We start from the raw sequence: 26,757 nt of genomic DNA, 5'->3' as shown, positions 1-26,757 counted from the left end.
AGAGATTTTAAAAAATGTATTTATGATCATTATTACAAACTTTATTAGCCATCTTGAGACCCACACAAGAGGTGCTCAGGTTTGGGGCATATGTAAACCCCAAGATTGTAAAAAATAAAAGCATGGGTTGATTAAGAATGAATGAACTGTCTGGCATTAATAATAGTGTCAGATTAAATAATCATACAAGAAATTTCTCTCAAAATGTCCACTTGTTAGGACATTCATGATGATGTTTTTGTAGTTAAATGATTTGAGGAAAGTTTTGTTGTGCAGTATAATGAAAGTTTTCTGGCCTGTCTGTTCTCAGAAGAAATGCTGCTGACAGCTTGGCTGCAGAAAGTACAAACCAGTATTAAATACAGGAAGTGCTGATAACCAACCTCTTCCTTTCTGTGCTGCTGTTTCTGTTGGATGAAGACGTGTTTTATTTGCGTCGCTGTTTCATTTGGAGAGTATACAAAATGGTGAGTACTTTGGTTTATTTTGTGTTTTATTTGATATGTTTGCACTTGTTTTGGTTCGTGTTGCTTTATTCTGTAAGCCGATGCATTTTGTTTTATGTGAAATGAGCATTATTTTGATTCTGATCTACAATCAGAGTGTACTGCACTCACACAGGAAGTTTTAAATGATTCAGCCTCTTGAAGTGAGGCCAAAACATTCATATTAACATGTTAAACTAAATCTTACTCTTTTAAAATACTAATTAAACAGGCTTTAAAAACTCCTCTGTGTTTTCCTTTTTTTTCCCTGAAAATCTGAGACCCTCTTAAAAAACAACGTATGTACATTCTTTTAAGGGACCTTTTATTTGTTTTCTATTATTAAGAGGACCTGGAGGGCTAAATCAAGTGATGAGACCAAAATTGATGAAAAATCAGTTGAATAACAATTATTTCTACCAATACCAGAGGGTTTTTTATTGATTTGTGAACTAAATCTCATGGTGATCCATCCAAAGCCTCCATGAGCTGCATATTTACTGTTTAACAGTTACTGACCCTGAGCGATTGTAGCTTTATTTATGAAGTGAAACCAGCTTAATATGTTGACGAAGCTGTGATGCTTGGTGTACTGTATTCTGTCACATTGTACTGGCAGGGAAATACCAGAGACAGAACTGGTGCAAGCTGGAGTTTGAATTAAAGTTAGAAACGTTCAGAACCAGAGACTCAAACATTACAGGAAGGTTTCATTATAACAGCTGAACCCCACCATCCTGCCAGTGGTTTGAAAAGTAGAAAGAAGTAGAAGAAAGAAATGTGAAAACAGGCATTATCATTGGAATTTGAACTTCCAGGCAGTCCTTGAATGGATCATATGAATATTTTCATTAGGAAAAGTGACCAAAAAGAAGCTTAAAATTGTGAGATTTCAAAATGTGTCAAATATGTCAAAATCACATTATTGTACATGTCTCAGTTAAAGCGTCTCCAAAAATAAAGTGAATAACTAGATCCTGTTAAAAAATATGATTGATTCTGCTGAGACGAACGGTCACATGACAAATATTCACTGTATTCTGTTTACACAGAGCTGAGAGACTATATATTTTTTCAAATACACTTGTGGGCACTTGGAAAAGTGTTAAATTGTAATTATTTTTTAAAGTATTTATTACTTATATCAAATTACTTTTCTTCTTTTTTATGATTTATGTCTGTTATTCTGCACAAATTACATTTTTGAGTTGTTCATCCTTTAAGCCATGATTGTGCTGTTTGCATAAAGATACAGGGCTTATATATTTTATATATATTATATTCACATTTTAAAATGTTAAAAGAGCAAAAACGCCCTGAAACGGCTCTCTCACGTTGTCTAACAGGGCGGTGCATGTAACACCAATTCAAGCATCTCTACATGTTTTTTTGTTTTTTTTTACATGTTTAAAAGAGTGACACCAGAAACCAGCATGCATATGTCAGCTGTTTCAAAGTTGAGGTTAAAAACAAAAAAAGCAGAAGTTTAAAATCAGGGCCCCTTGACTCTGAAACAACCTGTCAGAGAGGTAGGTAAATCATACATGCAAACTTTGTATGGTCTTTGATATTTGTTAAATTTATACTTGCACAAGTGCAGAGTGACATCACTTCTTTTCACATTAATTTCTTGACAATGTCTGTAAATATAAGTTGCTCCACACTGGGAGTGCCATGATTTGGAAAGGTGAAAATTGCCAACATTTCCTCAAGCTTTAAACTCCCAAAACAAAAACTTGTATGTTAAAATTCTTGATATCTTTTCTCGGAAATGGCATTCCTTATAGCAGTGTCCATAAATTCTACCTGTCTGATCACGTCAGAGTAGATAAGGGCAGTAATCTTCAGACCTCAGACTAGTTTTATGATTATAATCATAGCAAGGCTCTGTGAATAAGCAGCAGGAACAGTAGCTCCACTCCCTATTATGTCCCCAAACAGAACCAACAGCAAGTTTGCTTTAGTCTGGGTCAGCACCCAGCTGTAACAGTGAGTAAGGAATAACGGTTTTCTACTCACTCAGGAAGCATCATTGCACCAGGAAGTTTGCACCAAAGCTGCTGTCATTGGGAAACTTTGCCTCTCACCCTCTGTGCAGATGAGAAGCTGTCACCATAGAGCCAGATATGTCAGCTGGTGTGTGGAATCTGAAGAATCACCAACACCTGAAACTACAACTCTGACAGCAACAGGTAAGATCCACTACACTCTCAATTTAGGTAGCAGAGCTATAAAGCAGCTCTAGGGATTCTTAAGACTGAGATCAGTGTGTTCATGGAGAAACACTGATCAAATCTGATTCATAAAAGCATTTCAGCTAAAATGACATGATAATCCTGTTCCTGGGAGGCCTGTAAACCTTTTTAACATTTTACTCACTGTGGCCTTGTATTTCACTGCAATATATAAAATATATAAGTCAGCAACTGTATATAATCAGCACAATCATGGCTAAAGTTGGAACAACTCAAACACGTCTTTTGTAAAGAATAACACTAACTGTGTTAATGGCATAATGTACATCATTTATTTTTAACATTTTTTAAATTGGAATAAATTGGAATTTATGTACATGTACAGTGCCCACGAGTACTCTGATTATTGGAAAAAAAATTGGGTCTCATATTGTACATAGTGAAGTATTGTCATGTTTCCAGCCTCTCCTGTACTCTCCTGTCAGCCCTGTGTAAACAGATTTTCAGTTAATATTTGTCATGTGACCGTTTGTGTCAGCAGAATCAATCATGGCTTCACAGTGTCACTGAGGAGCAGAATTTCATGTTTTTAACAAGATCTAGTTTGGGGTTTTTTGGCCACATTTTATGGTGTGATGGTGGGGTTTGATTTTAAATACTTTGACATATTATTAATAATTTGTCTGCATGCTTACCCTTTTCTCTATAAGCCACTCCAGAAGAACCTTCACATCGAAACCATCAGCTGGCTGCTTCAGGCTCAGTCCCACTTCTCCTTCTGTCACCACCAGAAACCAGTGGAGGAGAACCAAATGCAACAGTTTCCCATCAGCACTTGCAGCAAGCTTTCAAAAAGAGGACAAATCATGAGGTCTTCACACATCACCCCCAGTTCAAGCAACACTCCAGCTCTGAGTTGCACGACACTGACATAGCCTGTGGTAATCCTGCTCATGATGGTGAAGAAGGGAGAACGGGGGACAAAGAGGACCTGTCTCCTCTGCATCCAGAGGACAAAAACATCCTCCTTCCCAGAAGCAGTCCGGTCATGTCCAGACGCCACAGGCCTGTCTCCTGGCAGAGAGGGGGCACTGACACTCCATCAAGGTAATACAGACATAAAACATGAAATGCTTGCTACTCAGGGGTTTTTGTTGTTCTTACTTGAATAGCAAAAACCCCTCTTAAGCTACTTACTGCTGCATATTGGGGCACTTTTTTGGGACCTCTATTTTGTTGATTATTTTGTTATTTTTTTGTGACTTAGTGTGCAGTTTTTGAAAAGATTCAGTTAAAGTTTTGACCCTGATTTGTTTTGGATGCTTTTTTAATGAGGATAATTGTTTTGGCAAGCTTTTAAGAAATCCAAAATAACAGGAAACTTCTGTAATGTAAATGTTATGTTTTTAAATCTTTTTATTTGCAATTTGTGTATTTAATGATTTGTCATGTTGCCATATTTATTTTTAAACTGAAGTGAAACTTCTTTTAGCTTGGACTCCGGGTCTCCTGCTTCTGGTTCGCTGCCTCTGGATCAGCATGGGGTCTTGAGACTCAACAGTGTGGAGGATCAGGAATCCACACCGGGCTCCTGTCACCACTGGTCCCTGCTCCAGGAGGACACAAAGCCACGCGGTGTCTCTGCCTCATCACATGTGAACCATCTCCTCAGTGCTGGGCTCCAAATTCCCTTCAGTGGACAGCAGGGATTGGCTAATGAGCATAAGGGACGGGGGCTAACCAGCTGTGGGGCCCCCCATTCAACAGGTCGGTTCAGGGCACAATCACACATTTCCTCTAACTTACTCCCACAGTCCAAAGGCATTGAGCTTAGGTTTAATTGGTGACACTAAATTTCCCGTAGGAGTGAATGAGACCATGAATGGTTGTCTGTGTCTATGTGTCGGCACTGCGATAGCCTGGCAGCCTGTCCAAGGTGTAGCCCGCCACTCACCCAATGTCAGCTGGGATTGGCTCAAACTTGTGATGCAAATTTGGTTAGCCATCGTAAGTGAAAGTTTAATTTGTTGCTTCACTTGCTAAGAATAGAACTGGTGAACTGGAAGCAAATGTTCACCAATGTTAAATTTGCAGCTGTGCAACCTGTGTGTTAGCTGTGCTAACATTACAGGTTATCTACCTTAAAGAAACTTTGTTTACATGCACAGCCAAGTCCTGTGCACAAAGCTAAGGCTAGCTGCTATGTGAGACTGAAAATACCAACAAAATGAGGATACTTGCATGCTCACAATTACAATGCTAATGTACTGATGCCACCACCATTTTAAATGTTTTTTGGTCATAAACCTAAAAGATCAGGTGATGAAAGTTATTACATTTCATCCTCTTGGGACCATGACTGTGTGCATCGCAAGCCATCCAATAACTGTTAAAGTTGTTCTCTTTGAGCATGTGTGCGTGTTTTTGTGTTTTGTCAGGTTTTTCTACCTCAACACAAAACTGCAAAGAGAGAAGCTGCAGCAGAATGCCAGAATTCTCTGCAGACATCTTCAAGACCAGTTGTGAGCTGGAAAAGGTACATTTGTTTTTTTTAAACTTTCAGGAGACCATAGATGGAAGTAATACGATGAACTAGGCACACATTTTGAGGCTACAGTGAGTTTATTGTGTGTTCAGTGTGTGCAGACAGGTTCAGACAATAGATGAACATTTTGACATTTTTGCCACAGTCCACCTGATTCAGTCATTATCACACTAGTGAACCACCACTATCACTCCATAAGTATCAGCGATTAAGAGCCTACTCTTCCTGTTCTGCCTTCTAGGTACAGCGGGTCGTTATCAGCCCATTTACTGGTGTATGTGTATTGCTTTGCACCATAGACTGTATATAAATAATGGACGTAGTCACCGGGACATCACCCACTGGTTTGTGGACTGCCCATTGGAAGCATCGAGTTTAGCGTTACATTCATCGCCATCTTGTTTCTGATACGCGGAGCAGACCATATTTGGACTGTGGAGGAGCGCGAGGGATCTAACGACACTGACTACACGCCTCTCTACACCAGCAACACCACTGAGCAAAGCCGCTGCTAATTCATGTTAGCATTAACTGGAGCATGAACTGGGATGTTCGTTTTGGCTAGCAAAAAACAGAAACAAAATGTATGTTGCGTTAATGAACAGCGACTCCTTGGAGTGTCTGTTAGTCCAACCGAACGCTGAACGAGACATTTTTACTGAACGCAACGTTCAAATAAACTGTCATTAAGTGAAAATACAGTGTAAAAGGGTCAAAGTTATGAGACCAAATCAGTAAACGTCCTTTTTTATATCTACGTAACGTTATATATAACTTTATTGACACGTTGCTGTGGATACACGTTGTTCTGCTTCTCTCCTGGTGACGGCTCTGTCAGGTATCACAAAATGGCAGGCAAGAACCCAATAGCACGACACAGGGAACAGTTCAGGTGAAGAATAAACGTTTAATACAAGCAGAGGTCAAACCAGGAAGTCAGTCCACGTGGCAAACAAATCCAGAAGGAGCAGGCAAAAGGGAAGGTCCAAAGTCCAAAACAGGCAGGTCAGTACACGAGCAAGCACGATCAGAAACAGGGTAACAGGAGGCTGGAGAGCTAGGTTCACACACTAGACAATCTGGCAAAGAACTGAGAGAAATGGAACGGTATATATACTGAGGGACTGATTGGCAGATGAGGTGAGTATGGGGGTGGGGCAGGCCAGGTGAATGAAATCAGCAGGTGACGCAGAGCAGGAGGGAGTGGCCGAGTCTGAAATGATATGAAAGTTAGTGTGGCAAAACAGGAAACAGACAAATGAAAAACTAAAGCCTGGCAGAAGTTGTGACAGGCTCGCCTTGTTAGCCACCTGTCAATCAAAGGTAGCCACACCCCAAATCATATGATTCTTTATCTTCTATTTTCTTCTAAATGGAGCCATTATTTACACTATTGATATCAAATTGTCTTGAAGAAGATTTTTTGCTAGCGATTGAGACTGTAGTGTTGTCATAAAAAAAAATTCTGAGGTAATAAATCAAGTGATTTTTTTGCAGCCAAACTTAGCACCCCCTGCTGGAATTTTCGGTAGAATGCAGCTTAAGGCACTTCCTGGTTTGCCTCCCTCACCAGACACGGAGGTTGCCGCCTGCTTTGCACCCACGTGAAGCCAGAAGTCGCTTAACTTCAGTATGTCGTGTTTTCACGCCACTTTATCGCTTAACATCTTTTAACACATATTTTAAAACACCTCATCAAGAACTTTGTAGCACTAACCTTAGAGAAGTTGTTTTGTAGTCTAAACAGAATGACTATGTGGCCTTTTTCGGTGCCTAAAACTTGCGAAACTGAAAGTGAAACCTGCTTGCAACCTGCTACAAGGTAGACTAGGCCCCACTTGCCCATTCTTACGGGACAATAATTGCTGAGAAATGCCCATTCAATAGCAATATTGAGTCAGCCTTAAATTATAGGAGAGATGGTATAAGTTTCATCCCTTGATTTCTCTGAAAATGTGATAATGATATCCATCATCTGACTCTGTCACTGCGTTAAAAATGATGACAGTGTTATTTGACCAGAGTCTGTATGACTGACTGTGTGTGCAGGAGAATGCTCATTTCATCGTGGTGGACATGATGCTGGAGGTGTTGGAAGGTGTGAAGTGGACTCTGAGCTCTGATCAGTGGACTTCAACAAAAGACACACACTGCAACATGTGCACACACAGACACACAAGCTTGGCACAGGACACACCAGCACATGAACAGAGATGTAAAGAATGCACACACACACATACATGCAGTGCAGGTGATCCCAAACAAGGGACTTGCAAGACGCTACATAAAAACACACACTCCTCTTATGTCCACACACACCAACACACACAGGATGAAGAAGAGGAGGAAGCAGGGAACCCTGAGCATCCGCCCAAGACTTCCTCTATCCTCTCCACAGACAGCGGATTTGAAGGTCAAATTATTTTCTCTGTACATTAAGACATATCAAGAGTAAATTATTTACTGGGGAATACAGTTCTGTGGGCTTTAAGAGGAAGGATGAAGAGGATGGCACTCTCTGATGCTCACTCTGTGAACATGTGGAGAAAAGGAACTTCCTTTGTATGATCAGCTTGCAGCTGTTCACAATCACCATTAGATGGCACCAAACGAAATACAAAAGAGACCAACACTAATTAGAATTCAGCAGGTGTTCAAGACTGTGGCCTTATTACAGTTTTTCCTCACTTAATTTGGCAGCTTTTTCAGATTAGAATTGAAATTCTCAAAATGACCTGTTCAACCTCCGCACCATCTCATCAAATGTGCACATAAAAAAGACGGATTACTTTCTACATTATTAATACGATCAGTATATCAGTACAGTAAACATAAAAAGTGAAGTTGTAAAGCTGATTCCTGGCCAATCTCCAGCAATTAATCTCCCACGTACACTAATGTGCAACTATGTGCTGTTGAAATGCATATGCCATACAGCAAAAGTGCAGTGCATTTTCACTATTGTCATCAAAACCTTGAAACTTAAAGGGTACACTGTGATATTGACAACATGACTCAGCATTTTGACTATCTTGTTTGCAGACAATGACACAAGGATGTGTCATTCTGATGGCACCAACATTATCATTGAAGTATTTACTTTACTAAGGATTTTGAACAAGTAACAGACTCTTGCAGGATTTCCCTTGTGTGGTGCAGTTTGTACAAATTGTTTTGAGAAATATACTTGGTTGATTTAAGAAATGTGCCAAAGCAACTGAGAAAAACTGTAACATTGGCATATGAGTAAGGGGATGGATTATTACTCAGTGTAGTTAAAGAATAGAACATTCCTGAATATCTTTTTGCTTGTTTTAATTACAGACTTTGGAGTTGACCCTATGCGGACACAGAGAGATTCTCTCATAAAGTAAGAAAATTACACAAATTACTATGTGTGTGTCACAATCTATACATTTGTTGACCATTTGGGTTTTGCCCCATGATGCAGTGCAGAGTGGTTGGCCCAGCAGCTGGTGCTGGAGTTCAGGAGGAGCTGGCTTCCTTCCCATGAGCCTCGGCGTGGACGGCAAAGCCTCCGTAGCTCACTGCAGGAGGTAAGATCAAGAGATGGAGAATGTGTGCTGCATTCATGGGTGTCAGCGTGTCAGAATAATTGAAAAAAAAAAAATGTTTATGAATGGGAAAATTAATTTGAATGCCCCCTCAAGTCAGACCCCTTACATTTCAAGAATTCCTATCAGCATTTGCTCATGTTAACAGGCAAACATGCCAAATGTTGGTTAACATTGTGGAGTTGTATGAATGGTAAATGTAGATGTGACAGCTGGTTTACTGTAGGCATGCCAGCAATAATGTGGGGATCAGGATGTGTGTGGAAAATAAAAACATTTCCTACATTTAATTTACTTGCCCTCTCTGAGTCCTCCCTTTTCAAGTTAATGGATTACAACTTGCAGTTTCACATACCAAACAATAAAAAAAATAAACACACAGCAGTTCAAAGATGGGCAGGGTGGAGAGCGTGGTGGCAGATGACACAGGAAAGCACACGGGAGCCGAGCATGAAGTCTAAACATGAACAGGACGATGAACACAAGAAGACTCACTCTGTACCATGGAAACGGGAAATCCATATACAGACACTGGTCGGGGAAAAAATGCAGATAAATTACCAGGGTTTGGACGGAGAAGGTGAGTCTAAGACAGGCAGGGTTGGCAACCGGTAATCAGTCAGAAAGGGTAAAAAAAGTGTGTGTAAAGCAGGGGATGGAGAGATAGAGGCTGGCTAAATAGAGATTAACTAGGAGGCAGAGCTGGGCTGTGACACTCCCGGGTAAAAGTCCTGTATCTGTTTCATCCACCCAAATCTCCACTGAGCTGCTCATCTAACTACATCACCTGACTTCTTTAGCCGTTTCTCTGAATGGTTTTTACATTGCTAAGCTGAAAACCTGCTGCGGTTCAAACAGATGGTGAAAACACTTTTTAAATCAATGGATTTGTTGAAATGTTTTTCTGATGACTGGTCTAGCATTTTAACAAGCAAAATAAATGTTTTTAATAGTTTTAACTGTTGCTTTCTGGCTTTCCTTTGGCTCACATGTTTGGAAACTACAGCCAATCTTTAACTTTCCTTAAACTTTTTTTTTTGCCAGTTGCCAGGCACTGGAGATGTGGCTGTGAGCAGCAGCAGCCTAGCAGAAAAGATCAGACTGAGGACCAGAATGAGAGGATCCCTGAGCTGGGCCCCTCCACGCTTCCAGATCATCTTCACTGTTCAGCCATCACACAGGTCTTCATCGCATCTGACACAACTCACACACACAGAATATGAATAAAAAACAGCAGAGACAGATAGCTAGAAAGATTGGATAGATAGATAGATAGATAGATAGATAGATAGATAGATAGATAGATAGATAGATAGATAGATAGATAGATAGATAGATAGATAGATAGATAGATAGATAGATAGATAGATAGATAGATAGATAGATGTGGACATTCACTGTGGACTGTTTTTTCCTGCAGACGCAGTGAAGTTGTGGCTCTGCAGCACTTCCTGTGTGCAGGATGTGGGACGGAAGTGGAGCCCAGTGAGTATTGGATCCACAAGATGACATTAAGCAATAATCATTTTTGAATCATAATGGATATATAATTCATAGGGCAGCACTGTCGAAAGGAAAGGTGAGAGTGCTTTACAAAAACAGACATTTTCATGGCACAGCTATTTTTGATCAACAGGCACCCGATTCAAATTTAACTATTGACAATTGAATGGTCGTTTATGAGCTGTCATCAGCCCATAAAAATGGGCAAGTAGGGGCATGCTCCATCAGCTGGTAGGCCAGTAGGTTGTTATTAGCCCACTGAATGGCAGAAGGAAAGACTATAAAACACATCATGGCCGGGTCAAATAAAACCCAGGACTTTCATCCAGGAGACCAAGATTCAAGTCAACCTCAAAACAAAAGTCAACAATGTTATTTGAAGAGATGTCAGTTCCGGCATTTACAAGCATTTATTTTCTCGTAACACCTACCCAGGCACTAACCTTAGTTGTGCAAAAAGGTGGCTAGTTAACCTTAATTGTCTGATAACATTTGAAGCGAGAAACTAAAAATAGAAAATGTGCAGTTCTTCTAGCAGTGTGCAGTGGAAGTTTTTTTCTTTGACTATTTATTGACATTTTCATGGGTAAAACTGTCTAAATATTAGAACACCCAACAGGTTTTTAATGTCTTCACAAAGTTACAAGAATTCTGCCTCTCTCTGCCACCAGGGTATATCAAGAAACTGCGGTATTGTGATTATCTTGGCAGGTATGTTTTTTTTTTCATTTGTTCTCACTTGTGCATTTACAATACTAAACTAAATGTTAACATCAGCATGAACAGGAATCATCTTGAGAAGCAATCTACCCAGTAGTTTTTGTTGAGATATTTACCTCAGAACCACAAATGTTATCTTCATGGTGAATGGAGTGCACTTATATAGCGCTTTTATCCAAAGCGCTTTACACTGCAGCCTGAAGCAGCTTGAGGCCTACTCCATCTACTGCTCTGCCCTGCATTGCTCCTTGAAATGCCAAACATGAGTAATGACAAGGTAGCCTCAGGTAAGCCTCCATCTGAAAATCTGAGGTCTCGTAAGCCTCCAACAACAAATGCTGATATGGCTTCTTTGGAAGTAGATGCAGCAATATTTGAATCAATTAATGCCAGACTAAGCAAACTAGATATTCTTGAGTCTTTACAAATGGAGATCCGCGATCTGAAAATGAGCTTAGAATTTAGCCAAAAAAAGATTGAAGAGTTAACCCTCTGAAATCTTCGGCTATAATGTCCGTTAAAAAATCTGTTAAGAAATCTATACCATGCCATGTTGGTATCAGTTTTTTTCAGTGCAACCTCACCTATATGTCCTGATAATTAATTTTGAACTCTGACTTACTTGATCAAAATTCTGAATCCAAAAGAAACTAACGAAACATAAAAACTAGGGCTGGGACTCGATTAAAAAAATTAATCTAATTAATTAGAGGCTTTGTAATTAATTAATCGAAATTAATCACATTTTAATCTCATATAAACATTTGACCTGAGAACAGAGAAGTAATTTTTTTCACATGGATTTTTAGTATACCATTGAATAATGACTGAATACATAAGCTAAAGCAACTAAACTACTAACTATTGTTTATTTTTGTTCAAGTCCAACAGACCAGTGCAATTTTTGTCATTAAGTGTAGAAAGAGCATATTTAGAAATATAGTACATTTCAGAAATGCAGGTAGCCTATAGGTAGGTAGACCTTCTGTAAACTAGAATACTTTGGTTTTTGAAGTAAAACACAATCCACGCTAGCTACCACACTAGCCGCTAGCTGCTATATGTTTTGCATTGAGGTGATACTTGAGGCTCGATGTGCTGCGGTGATATGTGAATTTCTTGTTGCATAGCAACACAACCATGCTCTTATCGACGCTTCCATCCGTTCATTTTTTGTAACAAAATGTCCCATCATCCACGGGGCCAACCAAAGCGTCTCATCAGCTTCTTCCTTCATGTTCACTGTGGTTTGTTGTTGTCTGAACTCATGAACGCTAGTTGGTGCTCCAGTATAATCGGTCCGCCTGAAACTCATCCAGTGAGAAACGTTCCGCGGTGCAAAAATAAGTGTGATTATTTTTGTGTAATTAATTAATCTTAATTAATCTTAATTAACTTGTTAAAGTCCCGGCCCTAATAAAAACTGATCTTGAAAATTATGTTTCAAAACACATCATTTTAAATATTGCAAATATGAATACAGGTTGCATATATAACATATAACAGGTAAAATGAGGATAATATCTAGTTCAATATTTTATACTAAATATATTTGACAATTTCTCCGGTTTTACTTGGCTGAATATCATTGGAAAAAAAATCCGGCATGGAGTTTCAAGCTAGAACTTTAGAAGGAAGCTGATGGCAAGACTCAATATTGCTTCATTTTTATGTCATCACGTCATGAAGAAGTAATGTGCAGGTACTTTCATGGACTCCGGAGGATTAATGATGGAAAACATCACTCTCAAAGAAGCAATGAATAAGGTCCAGCAATTTTCAAGCTCTCTCATGCAGGACAATAAGCGCATTAAAGAAACATTGTCCTCTTGGATGCCAGCAACAATTAGATTATCTCTCATATTTCTGCACTGATTATCCAACAATGCTGACCCTGAAACAAGAGAGAATTCATGTCCAAACATCTAAAATTTTCTCCTGAGGTTGTTAAGGACAGTTCACAGACTGGGCAAACCAAGTGAGGGTAAGAACCGGCCAATTATAGTTCGTTTTGAACACTACAAGCAGAAAGAAATGGTCAAGGGAACTGAGGGGGACTTCCTTCTGGCTGAATGACCACTTCCCTGCTGAAATCAATGCCAGGAGGAAAGTTCTGTTGCCTATCATGAAGGAAAAAAGGGCTCAAAAATGTAAAGTGGCACTGACTGTTGACAAACTTTATATTAATGGTCCGCTATTCCGAGACTCAGGCGTCAGTGCAAATACCTCTCCATGCGCAATTACGCATGACAAATAAAAAATAAAAGTCACAACTTCCATATAGATTCCGCTACACCTCCTTAATTCTCTAATGTGAATAAAATGGGGGGAATAAAAATCCTCTAAAAAAAATCCAACCACACTTCTGATAAATTTACATATTGAATTAAAGGCAATTTGTGCTGGAAATGTTACATACAACCTCCGCAATAAATACAAATTACTGAATTTCCACTTTCCAATTAATCACTTGAAATAATAATAAAGGTGATTTGTAATATAGGCAGCCGCCTACCTTACATGAAAACGAAATCCATTCGTCTGTCTTTCTTTGTGAAGTGGGCGATGGCAGCGTCGTAAAGTTTGTCCTTTGACTTGAGCTCCAAAAGAAGCCCTTTCTCTATGGACATCAGTGCCAAAGCTCCCAGGCGATCATGTCCAGTGCTGTTTCTGGCATGGGTCTTCAGAGCCGAGAAAGACCGCTCCACGGAGGAAGTGGACACGGGGAAGGTCAGCACCAGGCAGGTGAGGTGATACAGCTGCGGCATGCTCTCAGTCAGCTCTTTCAGTGTCAGAAATTGCAGCAGGTCTGATGGGCTCCTTCCCTCAAAGTTTGCCATGTTGTACATGACTGTCAGTTCAGTCTTGAGCCTGGGGAGGTCAAAGTGCAGCCCGTAGTTTTCAGCGAGGCTCTGAAACTCAGAGCTGGGGAAGTTTTCTCTGTATGAGGCAAACTTCTTGGGGTCGAGAAGGGCAAGGAACATCAGTTTTTCATGATCCTTGAACCTGTTCCTCAGCTGAGTGAGAATGTTGTCCAGGATTTCACTGTGCAGCTGCTGGTACACTGTGCGCACATCTCCAACTCTCCGTGCCCTGCGCCCGCTGGGAGCCCCGACTTTGCGCACAGTGTCCTCATAGATGGAGTCAAATTTGGCCTTTTTCTCTCTCTGTGGTGGTGCAAAAATCATCAATGCTGGACAAACAGAACTGCATGTCACACTCCTTATTCTGCAAGATCCCAAAGAGCACGTCGGAGTAGGCAAACACTGAGTTGAATGTGGCGAGGAGAAAGCAGAACTCAAAGCCCGTCAGTAGTGCGATATATCCATCAGCGCTGTGCACAGCATCATCATCAAAAGCATTGTGGTTGTCCACAATGAATCCAAAGAGCTCCAAGAGTTCTTCTCTCTGCTCATACATAGTGCAAACCAAACGTGATGAAAAGTTCCACCGTGTTGGAGTCACTCTGGGCAGTCTCCGCTGGCATATTTCATCCAGGAGTTTCGTGCATTTGGCTGACTTTGAGAAAAAGGCTGCAAGGCCACTGAGGTGTGAGAAAAAAAATTTGCACTCTCTGATTTTAGCAGCACTTTGAGACATGACGAGGTTCAGAGAGTGCGCATAACAGTGAACGAAGAGAGCTTGTGGTATTTTTTCCTTTATTTTAGCTTGGACCCCATTCAGTCCAGAGGCCATGACTGCAGCTCCGTCGTAACACTGGGCAACTACCTTATTGGTGCAGGCACAGTCCTCCAGGAACTCCAAAACTTGTCCAGCTATGGCTTCTGCGCGCTTGTCACCACTTACATCACCAAACTGGAAAAAACGCTCCTTCACACCGCCGTCAGTGGTGTAACGTAGGACATATGACATCTGATCGGTGTTACTTACGTCAGTTGTCTCGTCTACCATAACGGAGACAAAAGGCGTGTTCCTCACCTCCTCCCTCATTGCCTCGGTCATTACATCCGCCACCGACTGGATCAAGTCATTCTGAATTTTGCTGAAGGTGCCGATGAAAACAGTGGCTGACTCCAGGTGACAGCGCAGAGGGCTGTCATACTCCACCAAAAAGTCCAGTAACTCCAAGTAGTTCCCCTTGTTTGCGGAATCTTTACTTTCATCATGTCCTCGAAATGTCTGCCTGACCTTGTAGTTGTGGACCGTAGTATGATTACGGCGCTGCTCATCTAGCTGAAGATCAACTCTTGTGTCCCCAGAAGTTTTCAAACTGACCGTCGCTTGCAGGTGTGCCGCAGAATCTTGATGCCGGTGGGCTGACTTTGTCAGATTTGTAAGGCTGACAAATCCACCGCTGACCCAAGTGGATGACTTGTCAGTTGTAAAAAGTAAACAACTCCAGCAGTACAGCCTGTTTGTTTCCCAACAGCCCGTCATCCATCGATATCGCTGAAAATGTTCAGTCTTGAAATGGCTTTCCACTTTCTTTACTTTTTCTATGAATTCCAGTTCTGGAGTTGGTCTTCAGTTTTTCATAATTTGCAGTTTTTCTGTAAAATGCCGCCTTGAAAAAGGTGATGCTATCAAGCTAGCCACAACGTCGATCTCGTCTTCCACCTTTTAACTGTCTCTCAACCGCTCTCACCACTCTGTCCGCTGTTTGGACTTCATGAAGGCCTACGACCTTTTTTTTTGTTGTCCCGCCCACTTAAAATCAAACCGTGATTGGTCAATTTTCCCATCACTCTCCAAACCAAAACACATAGCTTGGCCTGCCCCGAGATTCGTGAAGTCCTAACCAATTAATGAGCTAGCTAACCGGGCTCATAGAGACGGACGATTCTGATTGGATAACATGTTTCAGGACAGTAACCCTTTCATTGCTGATGTGAACTTGACAGTAAACTTAACTTTAGAACATAGATGAGAGAAAATGTATTAAATGTATTGTATTAAATTAAATGAGATAGTTTTTAAAAAAAATATATACATAAATTATTTAAAGCTCATATTTTTTGGTTTAGAATTTTTAAGGCCTTCTGTGAAGGCGTAGAAGGCCCTGAAGCTTCCCCTCTGCTTGTATTATGCTGTGCCTTCATACAGTGAATTGAATGATGTTCTTAATAAGGAACTGCAAATTCTACATGACTGGATTTCTTGTAATAAGTTATTCCTTAACAGTCTCAAAACAAAAAGCATTTTAATAGGTACAAGACATAAGTTATCTTGTAGCCCAAAGCTGGATTTATAGTTAATGTAACTGTGGAACAAGTAGAGGCTGTTAAACTACTGGGTGTAATGTTGGATTCTAGGTTCCCCTTCAGTAATCACATTAATCAAATTATCTTAAAAATGGGAAGAGCTGTTGGTATCTCTAGGAAATGTGCTTCCTATGTTGCTCGACCCCTCATGTGTCAGATTGTGCAGAGTTTGGTGTTGTGCCACCTAGATTATTGTTCGGTGGTCTGGCATCTGCTGCCAAAACTGAGCTCAAAAAGCTGCAGATTGCCCAAAACAAGGCTGCACGGTTGGTATTGGGCTGCTCCACCCGGTCTAGTGTTAACAGCATGCATGATTCCCTCTCATGGCTGATGGTAGATAACAGGTTAGCATCAAGCACTGCTGTAATGTTTCAGTCAGTCTTGGTCAGTAATGTGCCTGCTTTTTTATTTAATCAAATTGTGTGTAGAAACTCCGTGCACAACTATAGCACTAGAGGGTCCAGCAACGGTCACTTTGAAGTGCCTCACCCAAGAACAAAGGCCTTATCGCGATCTTTTATCTATAGAGCATTAACTCTGTGGAATAGTCTGCCTCACTACCTCTGTTGCACTGAAAGTAAACAGGTATTTAAAAAGAAACTGAAATCTTATTTTATACAAGCTGTAAACTTTTAAATGTTGTTCTTATATTTTCTTTCCTTTTCTTACCCTTTTTAGGTATATTGTGATTGACTTTACCTGTAAATGTATGATATGTTGAGAATATGTTTTTCTTCTGTATATTCTGTGTTGTTCCTGTGGACCCCAGGAAGACTAGCTGGTTACTAAGGAACCAGCTAATGGGGATCCTTAATAAATAAACAAATAAACACTACACACCACGCTCATTCACCCATTCACACACACACATTCATACTGGCGGCTGAGACTACCAGGGTACACTGGTGCCACCTGCCACCATTGAGAATTCATTCACACACCGATGAACGCAGCATTGGGATCGATTTGGGGTTCAGTATCTTGCTCAAGAATACTTCGACATGTAGGTTGTCATTGTCTGGGAGCAAACGACCAACGTTCCATCCAGTAGGTGACCAATCTACCAACCGAGCCACAGCCACCCCATGGTGGCACCGGAAGAAGTAATGGATGATTAAAAAAAAAAGTTGGTAGTAATCCACACGTGGCATAGACCGACATGTCATCTCTACAGCCACTCTGCTAGCATGAATAAAAAAACAATTCTCTTACATAGTGTAAATGCTTCGTCTTTAACAAAATCATATGGGTCCATTTTAAATTAAGCCAATTATTTTTAATTTATTTGTTTTGATTGAATTATTTTTAATTCTTCTTAATTTGGCAGGTATTTCTGTGATTGCTGCCACAGCGGCTCCGAGGCTGTGATTCCCAGTCGACTTCTGTCCTGCTGGGACTTTGGCAGGTAATGAACTAATTCTCAGCTCATTATGGAAGTCCTTCAACCCATATAATCACAAATGCTGTTTGTTTCAACCTTGTGATACAACCCACAGAAGTGTTTCCTTAATTAGCGGCCCTACAGTAGCCGGAGATCAACACCGTCCAAATACCTTAACCTAAACATCACCTTATGCTACCTATACACCAGGGGCCGGTATTTCAAAATTTGTAATCCGGATCAGGATAATCCGGATAACGAAATCCTCCTTTTCTCAGTCATGGATCAAGGTGATCCTGCTGACTTTATCTGAGTATTTCAAAACATTGGCAGAGTGGATCACCGTGACGTCCATGTGGGCGGATCTGGATTTCCAAATCTTGTCGTGTCTCCGACTCTGGGATCGAAACATGGCGGACTACCTGACGAAAGGAGCAGTGAGCACCACTTTCACGTCAAAAGTGTAAGTTAACAGTCATCTAATGTGTAGCGGTTTTAAGACCATACGAACGCCAACCAACATATCATGCTAGCCAACTTCTTGAATTGTCACCTAATTAAAACCAGGCCGCAGCGATCTCTAATTGAGACGCGGCCGTGCTAACGGTAGCTAACTCCGCTTCATTGACTTGTGTGTTAAGTAGCTAGCGGGCTAGCGAGGTAGCTGCTTTGTTGATTAATTTTAGTCTATGGTTTAACTTATAAAGGAACTAATCGGACGTACATCATACCTTAACTCTTTAAACTAACACCAACTTGTTTAGAGTTTATTAGCGTTACATTATTGGCAACACGGCAGACTTAAAAAAAAAATCTGCTCCATGTGTACAGAGCAGGCTGCTGCAGTACTTAGGAAACGTAACGTTACACGGTATTAACTATACGGGTCATTTAGAAGTGTCAGAATGCTCCAGTAATGCTGGGGATGATGTCATGCTCTGTGTACATAAAGATATACTCATACACCTTCTCTTTCTTACTTTCAGAGTCACTCAGCCATGGACCTCTCAGCTATTAAGGACAACCGGGTCTCTATGAGTGATGGAAATCCTTGGAAACACTTTAATTGTATTGATCCATTCAATGTTATTGGATTCTGAATAAAGTTATTGAAACTGCTTGAAATTGTAATTGCATTACTTTCATGCTATATAGCTTGGTCAGTGACACAATAAGAAACATTTTTCATCCTAATTTGTCTCCCTTATATAGAAGACTCTCACTAAACATAATTATGGTCATTTATAGCAAAATATAATCTGATTTGATGAAGTAGAATAATCAGTTTGTACTCAAACACCTTCCTGCATGTTTTAAAAATCACATTCAAGCTATTTCCAGACATTTTAAAGGTACATTTTTAAGTTTGACAGAATTTGTCTTCAATAATCAGAAGCATGAAAATATACCTTGAAAGTGCTTCAATGTGCTGCATGATATATTTACAGCAATTTCAGAAAGTGGGGTCAAATATTTTACTATGCTTTAAATTTCTTTCAATTAGGCTACTTTAATTATTAAAAGTAAAACACTAACACTTGATTAAGTGAAATGAACACCTTGACTAAAAATATCTAGGAGAAGTGGAGCTGAGACTTTGTCAATCTAAGTGAAATCCACCTCTGAGGTGGGATCAGGATGATCCTGAAATTTTGGTACCAAGTTGATCCAGATATCTGCCTTGAGTTTTGAAATACCCAAATCCAGCCTTTTATCTGGATTCAAGGGAGGATTGGATTACCGGAGCGGAATCCTGATCTTCAGGATCAGGGTTATCTGGATCCGTGTTTGAAATACCCAGTTTTCAGATCAGATCTAGATTTAATCCTATCCGACCAGGATAATCCTATCTGATCACTTTTGAAATACCGGCCCCAGAAGACTTTGAAAAGATTTGGAAAGACTCCTGCAAGACTATCAGCTCACACCTGCTCACATCTAAAGAGAAGTGTTTAGAGTTTTTAGTCCCAGCCTAGTCTCACACTGAGATTCTACAAAGACTGTGAATCTTGCAGGGTCACTATTTACAAGACTACAAATAGATTTCCTTTAGCATTTTTTACCTACCATGCAATGTTTGTGTGTGCAGTGGTTTGTGTTGGGAAAAAAAAAAGAAAAGAAGAGAAGACGCCACAAAATGCCCTTTACAAAGCTGAAAAGTTGACTATTTTACAGTAAAAATTAGACAAGAAGAATAGATAAGGAAGAATAAAGGAAAGAAAAATTTAGAAAATAATTCATGATATACATTTATGTCCTATTTAATTAGAATTTGTTTAATGAGAATAATTATACTCATCAGGTCTATCAACTTTCATTTAGTTGATCACACATCAATTATTTATTACTTATTCATGTATACATTTATTTATACATTTTAACTGGGTCTCCTTACTGTTCTCTTTACTAAGAAACAGCGCCCCCCAAATCCCCCTTGTGGCCGTAAAGATATTGCATCTCTATATTTGTATTTAGGACTGAGCTTACTACCATTATTGTGATGTAACTTTTTCCCGTCAAAGTGGTTTTACTGGCCGGTCTGGAACCGCTCATCTATTGGTTGTTGATTGTGTTCTGTCACTGCGACTTGCGATAATATCAAACATGTTTGATATGATCGCAAACCAAAGACTAGGAAAAGACTGATATGAAACAGAGCAGATTACTACCTTACACTTAACAATCGGGATGGCGGGAGCGCTGTGACTCCAGTAAGACTCCTAGATTAACTAAATACTTTCAGTTTTTAGACTGGGAAAATCGTTTGGTGTAAGCCCAGCATTAGGTTTAGGCACCAAAACTACTTGGTTATGTTAAGGGCTAGCGCCTAGCAGAATACTGAACCCACAAAGCAGACCCAAAAACAGGAGTTGGTATAGCTGGCTTTAGAAGACAAGGGGAAGTCCAGGGGGAAAACTCCAAGGCAGGATGACAAGGACGAGGGAGATGATGAGGGCAGGCTGAGCTCGGTGAGCAGAGGAGGTAGGTATGGCAGGACTGGAGACAAAACAGGTTGTGTCAAAAACAGGCGTGTATCCAAAAAAACATCCAAGACAATAAAGAATAAACAAGAAGTTCTTCTGGGAGCCGGTGCAGCAAGTTACCACGTGAGGTACAACAACGAACTGGCAGAGTCTGGATGGGGGAACCGGAGTTAAATACTGCAGGAGGTTGATTAGATGATGAGAGTCAGGTGAGGAAGCTGAACAGGTGAGGATCAATGAGGGAGTGGTTGAAGAAGTAGGTCAGCCTTCACAGACTGGGAAGACAGACGAAAACAAACACAGAACACGAAGGGCAGGGAAACACCAGGAAAGCACAGGGTAATAGACAAAGGTAGCACATCCTAACAAGTTAGGTTTTAAGGGAGAGGGCTAGGTTATGTCGCTTTGTTCGTACGTACATAACAAAATTACGTAGAGCAGGACGTATTTAAACATACCAGTGATAATGTGGTGACCTCTCCAGGGACCTGTCATATTAACATTACTACAAAGTTAATTAAAGCATGAAAAATAATACAATAAACTGAGAATGAACTACTGGAGAGCTCAGCCCAGTAAGAACTGGAACACTTTCACTCTTCATTAAATATGTCTTAATAATTATTTTTTTTGCAGATATCCTGTGAGTGATTTCTCCAAACAGCTACTGGATTCAATTTGGCATCAGCCTCTGTTTGACCTGACCTGTGTCGGTAAGATGCTCTACAGCAGAGTGAAAGAGCTCGACAAGTTCAGGGTGAGTTAAAGACTGAATTAGTGTTCTTCTTTCAGAGGATATATATATATATATATATATATATATATATATATATATATATATATATATATATATATATATATATTGCTGTAGTCAAAGGTGCTGGAAAAAAAGATGGGAAACATTATTTTATGACTTCCTGATTCAGGGCAAGAATAGATCTGACTTACATAGTGCATTTTGTTAAATGATAAATGTGCTGCTCAGATGTATTCTTGTATTAAAAATAAAATAAATATATGTATAAAATATATGTGTGTGTGTGTGTGTGTGTGTGTGTGTGTGTGTGTGTGTGTGTGCAATTCAAATCTTACTTTCATATCATGTAAGTGCCACAAGTACAAGGCTTTGGTGTCTCAGTCAGTCTGTACTTTACTAGTATTTCCATGTTATAGGCCACTTATAAAAACTTCTCTATTGAATTTATTTGGCAGTCATGGTTACTGGGGACTTTCATTGGTGTGATTCCTATTGACTTTCTTTGTTCCTTCTTTATTTACCTCCTCTGTCTTCCAGGAGCTTCAGGATCAGCTGATTGGCATCAAGAAGCTGCTGACAGCCTGCAGATTATCAGGAAGGTAGACAGAATTTGTTAAACAAACATTTGTATTAAATATTTCTGTTTACTGCTGATAATACTTTACTTATGTAGAGATTGTAAACTGTAGTAGAGTTGTAAAATAATTCCATGTGTTTGAAGGATTTGAAATTCCTCTGGCGCCATCTATTGGCAGTTCCAGCCAAAATGACTCAGGACTGGGCACGCATTGCTGCCTGCATCAGTCACCAGAGAGAAATAATGGCATTGTACATTCTGCAAAACACAGATGCACTGATATGACACATTCTTGGTACGTTTGAGAGTGCCTTTCACCCAGGAGACTGCGGCTGGTGTCACATTTGTGTGAAAGCGGGAGTAAAACTGCCACAGGGGAGCATCAAACTATGTAGCCCAGCAAATCAAAAAGCTCCCTTTGGTTTCCTGTATTAAATTATATAGATATTTCACAGATAGAATTTTGTCGATGTTGATATGTTGTGGCAGGAAGGGATAAAAAAGTTCATCCAAAAGCACATAAACAAGTTATTTGCTATCTGGACGTATGGTGACTAGGCGTCTCTTTTAATGCAAGACTGTACAGCTTTTGATGCTGAAATAGTGCTTTTTTGTATGTTTCTATCTCAGGGTGATGTCTGAGTTTGAACAGCTTCCTGCTCACCTGACGGAGCAGCCGCACCTCTTCTCCATGGATGACCTCTTGAGGGTGAAAAAGAGTCAGCTGGTGGCACAGGCCAGAGTGGTGCTGCTCTCTGCTATCAATCATGTGGAACATTGTGAGGTTAGTGTAAGGGGCTTTTGTGCATGATTTGTACATGTATTTAAAATTATTCTGCTTTTCCATATAAACTGTTTTTAAAAAATGAGAAAGGGCTGGGAGAAAATCCAATCTTTATCCCTTTTTCTGAATTATTTTTTTGGATCTCAACAAGCCTTCTGACTTTTTAATTTTATTTACACAGTTGTGTCTGGCCCGAGGTTTTATCTGTGAGTTCTGCAGAGAAAGAGACATCATCTTTCCTTTTCAGAAAGACATATGTAGGCGCTGTCCAGGTAAGCACTTACAAATGCTGAATACGAAATGTTTTTTGTAAATTATTAGTTTATTTCACCTTAATTTTACCAGGAAGTCCCACTGACATAAAAAAAATCTCTTTTTCATGAGGGATCTGGCCAAGGTAACAGCCATACACAAATTACAACAAATTAAAAATAAAACATACACAACATGGTATGCAAAAAATCACAATAAAATAGAAAACAGCTATTTAAAAAATGGTATCTCCAGAAAAACAACATTCTTCTCAGGTTTTTTTGGGCATTGTTGGCCAAAACCTAAGTTTATCTCCTAAGTTGTTTATCCTGCATTTTACTGAACTTTTGCTTCCCTTTGTATCATGCGTCAGGCACTTCCCTCAAAACAGTTTTGGCCAACAATGCCCCAAAAATATTTTTTTCACCTTACCTTTCAGGGCGTAACTAAATCAGTGCACAAACATTTTTCTCATCTAATTAGATCTTTTTGAAGATTATTCTATGCCAGAGGTGCAGAGAATGAAAATGCAGTTTTCCCCAGATTTGTCAAAACCCATGGTACAATAAAAAGCAGTCACTTGGAAGAACGTAGCTGTTAAATACTAAATAAATAGGTAAGCAGGAAGTTTACCTAGCATTGCTTTATAGATGAAAAAAAAACAATGCAGTTGTCTGTGAATCCCCAATGATGTCCAACTCACCGAATCAGAGAGAATGAAACTTTGCATTTGTAATGAATTGTAGAGATGCATGGTACACTGAATCAGGGGTCTATAAAATGGAATATTCAATATGTCATCAATCACAGACAGAAAAGTAGCTTCAACAAGTTTTTTCTTGGCATTGAAAGTATTGAAAGATTAATTTCTAAAATTAAAGCCAAGCTTTGCTTTGAGCTTCGTCAATAGATAGCGATATGTGCAATAAATAAAAGTTTTTTTCTCTTAAAAAGTACTTGTACGAAGGCACCCTTTCAATGAGTTTACCATCAGATGTGAAAATGCTTAAATCATCACACAACTGTCAGTGTATTTTTTGTTTGAATGTCCTTACCCAAGTGATAGTAAAAGGAGAGAAAAAAGACCCAAAATGGAACCCTAGGGGATACCTCTACTTATCAAGAAAATATTTGTGGCATGGACACACTTATATGTAGAGCTCTATCTACATTTATAATAACCATTTAACAGCCTTAGGACTGAAACCAGAATTCCTTTGTTTGTTCAGCAGCAGTTTTGTTACACTGAATCAAATCCTTTAGATAGATACACAAACAATGCAGCACAATGCTGCTTTCTGTCCAAGGCACCTCTTAGATCATTTGTCGCAACAATTTCAGCAGAAATTTAAAAAACAACAACAACAACAACAACAACAACAACAACCTAAAACCAGATTGAAAATCACTTAAAATGTTATTAGCAAGTAATAAGTGTAACTGTAAATTGACGTGGGACTCAAGGATTTCAGCCTGCACTGAGAGTTTGGAAATTGGCTGGTAGTTGTTCAACTCTGAAGGGTCTCCGTCTGTACGTGAGGGCTTTGCAAATTTGAGGTACTGAGTTAGATAGAAGCCTAAAATTAAAGATATGGGTAATGGGCTCAGCAGCAATACCTGTCGCCTTTAAGAGATAAAGGTCCTGCAGATTTCTTGTGGTCTTCCAGAGCTTTACAGAGTTTATCAACTAAAGTAGATTTAAAATCAAATGTGGGACTGATGTGTTTACATTTGAGCTGTCAAACACAGACCAAGGCTTTCACAGTGTTGGGAATAAATTGGGAAAACATGCCTGTTCTATTCAGAAGCATAGCGCAGAATAATAAACTGTATTAATGTTGATTCTTATTTTACAGTGTGCAGGTCCTGCTTTCATAAACAATGCTTTGCAAAAAAGTGGTGTCCAAAATGTGCACGTATCAAATCACGGAAAAAACATTGAGATGGATCCATGAAGTGACATCTGAACGGCTGCAGCTCAGCACCGCCCTTTAAGATACAGCTACATTACCTTCACCAGAGTTCATACATTTCTTCCTAGTGTTAACCAAAATAATGTCTTTAATACTAAAATCTGGGAATATCATCTCAATGTTTGAATCAAATTCAAATATTTCTTGTTTCCTGTGGAAATTAAATTGTGATTGTTTTCCCCAAGCAACAATATACTTCTGTGCAAAACCCTTTCAATTGTCTGCTGTCTTTTTCTCTTTTGATTTGACATGGATGTGTAGCTGTGGGATATCTTTATGGCGTTTCTCAGTGCAACACTAATTGACTTTAGTATCAGATGAAGTAGTCTGTGTTACCATAGCATCCTCCTTCACTTGGGGCAGTGACTCTACTCGACCCAGAGGGAGCAATCCACTGTTTTCAGGCAGACACCCATGGTCCCAGGTGCTGACTCTCATCCCGGCCACTTCACACTCCAAACCATTCCATTGTCTGCTGCAGGTCACAGCTTGATGATGCCAATGATTATTATATGTTTATCATTTTTCCAGGAAAGTACAATCTGTCAGCACATATGTATGCAAATGATGTGCGATAGTAGAAAAAATAAGAAATAACCTTGAGATGGAAAAGGTCTTCCAATTCAATATGCAAAATAATTATACCAGTAGCATACACAATAAGTCATCTATCACGGTTAAGGTTCAACCTTATTGTCGTCAAAGAAAAATTTGGCTTGGACACAGTGCATTGTTGCTTCATAAAAAACATCACATAATACAAAAAAAAAAAAGGACATTACTGACAGCATGGTTTTTTCACATTGCTATATGTTAATTAAAGTGCATGTGCTAAAGCTCTAGAATGTTAAATGAATGTTGCTCTATAGCACATAGATTACAAGTAAGGTTGCTCCATTACACAGTATTCAGCAGTTTAATCAAGGCCGGTCTCTTCAGTATTCTTTGGTGTACATGCTGCAGATCAGCGTGTACAGGAAGTGTTAGGGGCTGCATGTATGAACAAGAGTTGGTAGGAGCAGCAGCAAAGTGGAGTACACAGGTTGTTTTTTTCTCAGCAACCACATACTGATGTTATATATAAGCACTGAGGTGAACTTATTTGTCAGCAAGTTATCAGCTACACTGCTTAAAGCAGCAGTGTCAAACATACAGCCTGCAGGCCAGAACTGGCCAGGCAATGGGTCTGATCCCGGCCCACTGGAAAATTTCAGAGAAGTAATGAATTCCAGTTTTTCAATTAAATGCACTGTTCCCATTTGTCCACTGGGGGTCTTGTGGTCCTAATAGAAGTAACAGGCCCTTTGCTAGACAAGCCTGTTAATTTTACCCTAACCTTCCCAATGTCACCAAAGCACAGACTTGTAACAGTGAGTGGAAAGGTAAATCTCTAAAAGTCTGTGGACATATTGCATTTAAACAGCGTTGTTTTCCTGGACAAAGAGTTTGTGATGTCTGTGAAAAAAACGCTTTTACATTTGAAGATACAACCTGCTGCTGTATAACATGCCAAAGAATAATGCTTTTGTGACTAAATCACTGAAAAACATAGGAAAAGATAACACAAGACCACATGTGGGAATATGCTCACTAAAGGAACACCGAAACCTAAGGTTCTAATGAACAACCACAGTGAAACTTCATATGACAGTAAAAATAAAAAATAAAAACAGATGAAAAATATGTAGTCTTCAGCAAGTTTAATGAGACAAAGTTAATGTAACTTCTGTGGTGAACATGAGCAGAGCTAAAAGTAAAGTGTAGAAACTCATCTCTCAACATACACACACACAGACACACAGAC

At 39.6% G+C, this 26,757-nt stretch overlaps 1 protein-coding gene across 1 annotated transcript; it reads left to right on the top strand.

Annotated features, from left to right (window-relative positions):
- The first annotated feature begins 416 nt into the window (after nucleotides 1–416).
- On the top strand, nucleotides 417–25,129 carry rubcnl (rubicon like autophagy enhancer). Its single transcript, XM_059342160.1, has 17 exons — nucleotides 417–467; nucleotides 2,584–2,677; nucleotides 3,391–3,787; nucleotides 4,173–4,447; nucleotides 5,119–5,216; nucleotides 7,275–7,638; nucleotides 8,550–8,595; nucleotides 8,677–8,782; nucleotides 9,845–9,981; nucleotides 10,221–10,285; nucleotides 10,975–11,014; nucleotides 17,573–17,650; nucleotides 21,247–21,367; nucleotides 21,905–21,966; nucleotides 22,575–22,728; nucleotides 22,910–23,000; nucleotides 24,837–25,129. Exons 1-17 carry the CDS (start codon nucleotides 465–467, stop codon nucleotides 24,920–24,922), a joined length of 2,217 nt encoding a protein of 738 aa, XP_059198143.1. The 5' UTR covers nucleotides 417–464; the 3' UTR covers nucleotides 24,923–25,129.
- The last annotated feature ends 1,628 nt before the right edge of the window (nucleotides 25,130–26,757 follow it).

This window comes from Centropristis striata, chromosome 10 (genome assembly GCF_030273125.1).
Source record: "Centropristis striata isolate RG_2023a ecotype Rhode Island chromosome 10, C.striata_1.0, whole genome shotgun sequence".
NCBI classification, from domain to species: Eukaryota; Metazoa; Chordata; class Actinopteri; order Perciformes; family Serranidae; genus Centropristis; species Centropristis striata.
This window is presented reverse-complemented; position numbering and strand designations above follow the sequence as displayed.